General features: G+C 41.0%; 1 protein-coding gene across 1 annotated transcript; it reads left to right on the top strand.

Moving 5' to 3' along the window:
* The first annotated feature begins 76 nt into the window (after positions 1–76).
* Positions 77–9,214, top strand: ATP6V1D (ATPase H+ transporting V1 subunit D). The gene is made up of 9 exons (XM_075754182.1): positions 77–239; positions 2,461–2,578; positions 3,508–3,587; positions 5,012–5,079; positions 5,771–5,815; positions 6,280–6,383; positions 6,816–6,882; positions 7,748–7,826; positions 8,439–9,214. The coding sequence occupies exons 1-9, from the start codon at positions 199–201 to the stop codon at positions 8,578–8,580; spliced, it is 744 nt and encodes a 247-aa protein (XP_075610297.1). The 5' UTR covers positions 77–198; the 3' UTR covers positions 8,581–9,214.
* Positions 9,215–9,218: the final 4 nt, after the last annotated feature.

Here is a 9,218-nt window from a genome sequence, read left to right as displayed (position 1 = left end):
GCCCTGGGAGCCAATTACGTCTCTTCCTTCCCGTCCCCGGGCCACACGTGACCTCAGGGGACTCGCGGGAGCATCCGGCACCGCCTCGCGCGAGGGCGGGGACAGCGGGGCCGCGTCACGTGACGCCGGCGGCGGTGAGAGCGGTGACAGCCGGAGCGGGCCCCGCCGCCCTGCGCCCCGCCTGCCCCCGCCGCCACCATGTCGGGCAAGGACCGCATCGAGATCTTCCCTTCGCGGATGTGAGTGTCCGCCGGGCCGGGGGCCGGGCCGCCCCAAGCGTGAGGGCGGGCTGAGGGGGCGCTGCGGGCCGGCCGCCGCCCCCGCCCCCCCCGCCGCGCCGCGCCGGCTGAGGGGCGAGCGGCTCCTGGGGGGGGGGGCGGTGAGCGGTCCCGGTGCGGCGGCCGGGCCTGCCTCGTGCCCCGAGCAGAGCCGCGGGGGCGGGCTAGCGCCGAGGTGGGAGCGGCGGGGGCTCGGGGCCGTGCCCGGGGCAGCCCCGGGGGGCACCGCCGAGGCGGGAGCGCTCCGGGCTCCTCTTGCCGTCTGGGCTCCCGCGCTGGACATGGTTTTGTTGGTGGTGTGCCTGGTGCTGCCCCGGGCGCCCTGCGCCTCCCAGGCGGGCGTCCCTCTGGGGTTCGTTCGTGTGAAGCGCCTGGATAAGCAGCTGAAGGCTGCAGTCAGATCTCCTCCTCAGTTTCTCCTTTCAGGCTCAAAATTAGCTCTGCCGGCCATCAGAGCGCCTTTGCCAAGTCCGGCACCAAGAAGCAAGCGGGTTCCAGTGTGCGTGTGGGGTGTGCTATTTGAAACCACGCAATTACGCAAACCTTGATTTTTTTTAAAATCCGCTTGTAGAATGTATGGATAAGAAAAAACACACAAATCGAACCATACGTTCCTTTTGCTTTTTAGTAGACAATACTGCTGTACAAGAGGTTGGCCATAAAGTGTTAAAAAAGAAGGAGGAAGTAAAATACATAAAGTGCAGTGGACAGGCAAGTAATTTTCCAGATCCTGACAGCAAACTATTTGTCATGAAATCAGATGTCTCCTGACAAGGCTTAGAAAACTGTCAACATTGGAAGGAACACAAACAATCGAAACCGATGTGCTAATAAACCTGCTGTTTTAATAATGGTGTTCAGTTTGTCTTCAGAACTCTCCAGGACAGGAAGACTTTGCCTCAAGATGAAAGGTTGTTTCAAATCTTCTTGCATAAAATTGGGTTGATGCCTGGATGTGCTCTTTATGAAAAGGAGTCTTGCAGGACAGAAAACCTCAAATGTAAAATAATAGTAATTCCCCCATGTAAGAGCTCAGGACATATGAAATAACAGTTTATATGGAAAGTTTAGTATGTTACATGGTAAAGGTTGTGTTTTGAAACTTAGTTCAGAAAGAAAGTATTGTATAGGCTGTCATCTGGTCTCACTCCTGCTCTTCAATAGTGCTATTTTCATTCAGTTTACATGTCCAAGGGAGAGGCACTTCAATCACATTTAAAAGGTATCTGATTTTGTGGACTGATATGTCATTGTGGCAAGAAGGTGGTGAGGTACAAAGGCTTAATATTTACAAGCCCTGTTTCAAATGAGGTAATAGACCAATAATGTGGGAGATGTTTTGATAGGAATGTAAGTTAGGATGATAAACTGAAGATGGCCTGCCTCTGCAACCATTTTTTTTGTCAACTGATAGAAGAGATTTTCACAAGGTTTGGGGTTTTTTGGTTTGGGGTTTGGGTTTTTTTAATCTTTATTAAGTGGCTTGCTGGTATTAGCCTCTTCTGTGCTGGATATGATCAATTACAGAGGCTGCTCAGTCTCCTTGACAGTAAACAAGACTTTGTTTAATGCACTCTCAGAGCCTGTGGAATCTTGCTTGAACTAGAAGGTCAGCCAGTCTCTGGCAGGTGCTGAACGGAGTGAACTAGTTCAAGGTGGTGACAGAGTCCTGCTTGTTGTGAAAGTAAAGCTGCCTTTTTACTCTTTAACTTTTTATTTTTCAAATCATAAACATGCAGAAAGTATTTGTACCTTTCAGTTGTAAGTATCTGGTAGATAGTAATGGAGCTATTCTCATCACATGCCAGTAGATGTGGAAAGTAATGGATTCCACTGTGTCATTTGATTTCTGGTGCATTTCTGGTACTTGTAAGTCATCAAGAAAAATGAAAACTCTTATTTCCTATTATGGAAGCTCTGAAAAATGACTTGTCAATTTTCCATGATCTTTGACTTTGCAGACAATAACCTTGTAATTCTCACTGATGATGGAGATAAATATAATAAATTCCCTTGATATTAAATGGGAATATAAAATTCTATCCTGAAGTGTTTTACTGCACTGATATTTCTTGATTGCTTCATAATTTCAGTCATGTCCATGTCAGAAAACTTTGCATAAGTTTTTTCCTAATCCCTTCAGATGATGCAGGACGTTTTTATTTATTTCTGTGTTTAACAGGGCTCAGACCATCATGAAGGCTCGTTTGAAAGGAGCCCAAACAGGTCGTAACCTCTTGAAGAAAAAATCTGATGCTTTGACACTTCGATTCAGGCAGATCCTTAAGAAAATTATTGAGGTAGGTAAATTAGAATTTTCCTCTGTTTGGTTTACTTTATTTGAAATGTCTGTTCTGTCAGTTGTACATTCCTGTTTTGCTAACTTCATTAGGTGGGCTGGACTGTAGGACAACTTTGTGGATAACCTGTTTTTTGTAAGTGAAGCTATGAAGGGCAGATGAGCAGAATTATGTTTTCCTGGCTACAATAATATAGAAATTCTATAAGAGTTAATATTCTTCACCTCTTTGCGACGAGTCCTGGGGTCTGTTTTTGTGTCCCAAGTTCCCTATCATCTCTTCTACATTACAGGGAATTTGCTGTGATGCTGCCCGATACTGTAGGAGTGGATTTAACATGTTCTGTAGCCCCATTTTTGTTGCTTTATCTGGCTTGAGAGAATACTGCAGATCTATAATGTTTCCTGCATGACTCAGTACACTAGAAAGTGGAAGTTTTGTCCAGATGGAACTTGTTCCTTTATGAAGAAACACCGAGTCCTCCTTCTTCCTTTGCCACTTGAATGACAAATCTGAGATACTCAGTAGAGCCTGATATGGCTTGCTCTGATCTACCACACTAGATGGCGTTTAGTTGTACTGTTTTGGCTGCAACTGCTACAACATCCATAGTTAGCAGTAGTGCTTTCTTGCCGTGCTGTAGACAAGCTCTTGGCACTCTGTATCTTGTTTTGTATAGACTGTCTAATACACAAAGGCTCTTGCTTCTCAATAGCACGTTTTTTTGCTACAAGGGCTTCAAATGTGTAAAAATGTGGAAAAAATAGTCAAAAATATGGAATTAAGATTTGCAGTTTCACAGTAAACTACACATACAGGACTTTCTCTCTTAAAATTCTCACTCTTCTCTTTATGCTGTTGTTTATTTATCCTGGAAAAGGAGTAATGACGTACCTTGTATTTGCTGCCTTTTTTTTTTTTTTTAACAGACTAAGATGCTGATGGGTGAGGTGATGAGAGAAGCTGCCTTTTCGCTTGCTGAGGCAAAATTTACAGCGGGAGATTTCAGGTGAGGATTGCTGATCTTGTGGATGTCCTACTCATGGGAAAGAACGATCAACAAATTGTTGATTTCTCTTTTGAAAAAAAAAAAAAAAAGGGTAAAATTCTTAAATGCACTTTAAAAATAAAATAAAAAAAAGACAGTGGACGAGATAGGGCAGGGTGAACTGAATTCCATTAGGTAAAGGTGGGAGACATCACTGCAGGAGAGAGATTGCATGATGAAAATGTATACTCCGCTGGAAGCTAAACAAAGTGGAAGGATTAACAGAATTTACTTTCCGTACAAATCCTTGATTTGAGAAGGTGTTGCTTATTGCAGCTTGGAATCCAAAATGTAGGGATACAAGACTTTATAGCAGAGTACTGGACTACTTACTATTTTGATCTTTCTTGTGAATTTGAGGGCTGGATGTAATGTGTGTTATTTTCTCCTAGTAAGTCATACAGAAATTTTACTAATTGTTCTAACTTCCTATCTCACTGACCTCTTGTCTCACTAGGGCTAGCGAGGGCTGTATGTGAGAGGGGAAACGCATCTTTTTCCTCCAGTAGGATATTTTTTTAATTGTATTTTAATAAATTACAGTTCTAACTAGGGTCTTAGTGTAATTCATTCAAGTGTGCATAGATCTTGTGGAATAAAGTTGGGGAAGTGTTAACGATTCAGCTGATGGTACTACCAATTAACGGGGGAGAACTAAGTGATCAGACACAGTAATAATCTGTATGCTGCTGGAGAAAGTCTTTTTGCCCTTTCACTTGGACATGGTGCTGTTTCCTGTCCTAACCAGTCACAGTGTTTAGCTATAAACAACAGTCAGATTCCACCCCGGAAGCAAACTGTACTTCAGTAGAAGAGTTGACTATAGTGACCTGTTCTTGGAAGACCTTAAAAACACTTTAGAATTCTTCAAGACAAATTGTTGTACAGGCTTTAAGTTTGTCAATATCATAGAGTTAGCGGGTAAAGAAACTCGTAACTGTTCCGAAAGAATACATACAAACTCAAATGAACAAAATGTTGTGGCCTTGATCTGCATTTAAAGCCTTGAAATTCCTTCACTTTTATTGGGCAAAAAAGTTCTCACAGGTTGATTAGACTCAGTGTTATACAATATTTTAAAGTAATTGCCAAATAACTGGCTAGTTTTTAGATATGCTTGTATACTTGGTCTAAGACATTTCTAAAGTTACATTTCACAGACTTTACATCTTTTAAATTTCCAAACATTGCTGGAAATCTATTTCTTTCAAAGCATCTGTGTTAGCTTCAAAGTCTGTGCAATGAATTGCATAGAGAACTGAGCTGAAGACAGTTTCTTTACAAATCTTTACAGCTATTTGATAACTACTTCATCTTGTATATAATGATGACTTAATGAACCACTTCAGCTTTCCTGATTAAGGTGTATGTTTTCTTCCTTACAGTACCACTGTGATCCAAAACGTGAACAAAGCTCAAGTCAAGATCAGAGCTAAAAAAGACAACGTAGCAGGTGATTTTTTTCCAGACTATGAGTATTTCAACTCTTTAAGAGAATTGTGGGAGGAGACTCTGAAATATGCAAGAATGTATCCAAACACCGTCTCCTCTTCTTTGTTTCCCTTATACAGTAGGAACACTTGTAATTTGCTGGGTTTTTTTCCCCATACAACAGATAATTTTTATATTTATTTATCTCTCATAAAATTAAAATGAGTGTGCATAACCTGCAGTTCAGTTTCTAGAGCTTAAGACAAAGCATAACTTCCATAGAACTTTACTGAAAAATAGATCAGGAAATTAAGTATCAAAACATAAAGAAGTTTCAGGAAATAAAATATCAATAATTGTCTGTGAAGAAAACAAGAAAAATTAATCAGTATTGAATGCTTAAAGTATTCCTTAAGCACAGGGAATACCTTACTAAACAGAAACATAATAAAACTGAACACTGAATAAACTGGAACACTTCCCTGAATTTTTCATGTCTCTAGATCTCTGTGATCTCAGTACAATTCTGGAGTTCCATATTAAGACGCCAGAACCAGCATGCCTTAATCATTCCAAGCTATATAGGAAGATTTTGGAAACAAAACAACATAGCTTACATAATTTATTAGAAGAAAATGGGTTGAAGTGAGTTGTACTTAATAAATCTATAACCCTTTATGTCTCTTACACGCATTCTTGTTCACTTTTGTCAGGTGTAACCTTGCCAGTTTTTGAGCATTATCAGGAAGGAGGGGACAGTAAGTACAAAACAAGTATTTTCTGTCTTACATGTACTTATGGCTATTCTATGCTAAACAAAAATACTTGTCATGTCACATCTTACTGATAAGTCCAGTTTACATCATAGGCATAGGTGTACTTCCTTCCTCCATGATGCTTTGCCCTGTTCCTGTGACATGGAGGGATTATTAGGGACTGTAGTGGATTTTAATTTCCTAAATCAGTGAGCTTTTCAGATGAGGAGAAGGCTTGTCTTGCATTACCAGGTTTTGAGACTGGTAGGTCTTAGCATGGAAATGCACAACAATGATCTGTAGTAACATAAGCCACTACAAAGACATTTGTTACTAGGCAAGGCTTTAGCTTGTCATTTGCTGAGCTGTCTGTGTCCCTGTAGTTTGTAAAGTACTACTTTTTATCTAGTAAAAACCCACCATAGTAGCAACAGCAACAAATATTATTTGATGATATTTTTTTTCAGGCTATGAGCTGACTGGCTTGGCCAGAGGTGGAGAACAGCTGGCTAAGCTGAAGAGGAACTATGCCAAAGCTGTTGAGCTGCTTGTGGAACTGGCCTCCTTACAGGTTGGTGGGAAATAAAAAGAGAAGGGGAGCGTTGGTTTCTCATGGTTCTGAAATGAAAGTAACGTAGTCTCAGTGGTTGTAGCTTAATACTTTGACCTGTACTACACTCCTTTAGTCTCAGCGCTGTACAAAGTTGCAAACCTTTTTCAGCCGTAAAACAGAGTTACATTACCACTTCAAAGAAGTCCTTACTCCTTAATGCCAAGAAGAAACTTTTTTTGGGCGTTAGTATTTTTAACTGCTAATGTGCAGTGTTCAGCATGCTGCTGACATTAGGAGAAAAAAATTCTGCTTTTGTCAAGAATGGAGTCTGTAACGCTACATTATAGACTTCGCTTTGGCTTTCAAGCGTTTTTTGGTTTTGTGTATAGAATTGATAGAAATGCTAGATTTGTCTCATTATGTATTAATTATTTAATCCCATTCCATCAGACATCCTTTGTTACTTTGGATGAAGCCATTAAAATAACAAACAGACGTGTGAATGCAATTGAACATGGTGAGTATTCTTTCATTTGGGATGCGTAATGTTTTTCTGTCTTCATGCATAATATTGGTGTGATTCCTTTTGCTGCAGTAGCCAGGGTGCTTCCACTGTTTCAAGTTCCTGAGTCGTTAGCAGCTGGGATTTAACCAACTTTGCATGTATGCAATAGCTTATTTCAGTACATGATTCTAAACTGTTCTTTTCAGTACTGTTTTTGTAGACTTGTTCCTTTGAATGTGCAGGCCTTATCTGCAGCTTATCACTCTGCAAATTTGACTGTAGAAGAGGTTTCCTCTGCAGCCTTCCAGACAACTTTGGTGGTGCTGATAACAGCTTTCTCCTTTCAAAAAGTGATTCTGGCGCATAGCTTGCCCAGTTGGGTGTTAAAGCTTTGTTTTATGTCTTATCTCTTCCCTTGTGATGGTGTTATATTTGAGTATTAGTTTCCATGGTGGCTTTTTCAAACAGAGATCATAATTCTGTGAGCAAAAGTGCTGTATTGAACAGAAGTTTCTGAAATAACGTGATGGAAGAACATAGTTTTAATTCAAATCTCACCCACCTCTTGCACGGGGAAAAAGGACCTTACAACCAACCAGGGATCACTGCTTACTGATTCCATTGTGTTTTTCAAAAGGACATGCTATGGGAGACTCTCTGATGTTCAGAGTCCTAGTTTAGTCCTGGATTTACATAAGAAAACAATTTTATGTACCTGTCCATAGTGAAATAGTATGATCTTCCATGAAAGACATGTAAATATCCCCTAGGCAAAAGAATTACTGGATTGACTTTAAATAACCATCTGTGCACTCCATTAGGTAACTTCCTGGCTAATACAACAGCAGTCCAACAACTTTGTTTTTTGTTGTTTTAGTGATTATTCCCAGGATCGAGCGTACTCTTTCTTACATCATCACAGAACTGGATGAACGAGAACGAGAGGAATTCTACAGGTAGGTATCTGAACCAAGACTAGACTGGTCCCTTTTTCTCAAATAAACCATTCCTCAGAAGGGACTTATGAGAACCGTTCACCAAATCTGGCAGTGAACACTGTTAAACGTGATCTGGTACTTACCGCACATTGAGTTTCCAGAGCTGGGCAACTGGAGACCTGCAATTCCTTGTCTCAAAGTTACAAATGAATCCTTACCACTAGGTTGTACATAGTTGTCATTACCAATCCTCCAGAGGGAATGAAGTGATAGAGTACACTGAGGTGTTCTGCTTTAAGGACACCACCACTGTCACAGAGGTCAGTGTTCTGGGCTACCTAAAGTGAAAATGTCAAGGATTAAAGGAGAATTAACTTCATTAAAGACAAGCTGAGTAGTGTAATGCAGTGCTTAAGGTCAAGCGTATAATTTATGGTTTGGAGTTTAATCTGCAGAGGTGAAGTTTTTCAATGGCAGTAGCTAGCGATAAAAGCCTTTTACAGGATTTTCATTTCCTGGGGAACTTCTCCAGGCAGCTTTATCACATCCAGGTTGTATGGCATCTTTGCTGCTAGCCTGTTTTTATGAAAACATGTTGCTTTCACAGGTAAACCACATTTCTCTTCACAGGTTAAAGAAGATCCAGGAAAAGAAAAAAGTATTGAAAGAAAAGTCTGAGAAAGAGCGGGAGCTGCGGAGGGCTGCTGGTGGGGAACGCGAACCAGCCAATCTCTTAGCAGAAGAGAAGGATGAAGACCTGCTCTTTGAGTAACCCAGCACAGTTGTATATGGAGCAGGGGACCCAGAATACAGAATGTCCAATTGCAATATAATTCAGGACATGCTGCCTCAATGATACTTATGTGGCTTCTCAGTTGGTGTGATAAGTCTTGGGTTGAACGGATTGTGGATTTCTCCTGGGAGATTAGAAATCTGGGAACTTGACTGAAGCACAGGAGAAAAAGCAGAGATGAGTCAGGTGCTTTACTATCAGGAAAGCCTTCTACCAGGTGTTCAGCCTGTTTCTTCACTTAGTAGGAATGACTGTCCATAACTGTGATTTTGCAGGATGGCTCTGGATTTGCCTAATCAGATCCCTCTTTAATTCCTCCCCTTGCTAGTGCAAGAAGAAAATGTTATTTAAGAAGGGAGGTGCACGTAATGTTCTTTACTGCTAAACTATTAATGTATAAGTTGCTTAAAGCAGGTATTGGCACAGCTGAAGTCAGATGTCAGTAAAGACAACTCTAGTTTTCTAACCTGCTGATGAAATCCACGGTCGTCTGTGATTTATTTTTGTTGCACGATTGTTACCATTGGCCTAAAACATCTATGGTTTTAATTAGAGGTTCTGCCAACTTGTGTACTGTCTGTGCTAGAAACAAGTAAAAATTTTAGATGTTAAATATC

The sequence above is a fragment of the Balearica regulorum genome, chromosome 5 (assembly GCF_011004875.1).
Source record: "Balearica regulorum gibbericeps isolate bBalReg1 chromosome 5, bBalReg1.pri, whole genome shotgun sequence".
NCBI classification, from domain to species: domain Eukaryota; kingdom Metazoa; phylum Chordata; class Aves; order Gruiformes; family Gruidae; genus Balearica; species Balearica regulorum.
The sequence above is the reverse complement of the archived record's forward strand: the minus strand, read 5'-3'. Positions and strand labels throughout refer to the sequence as shown.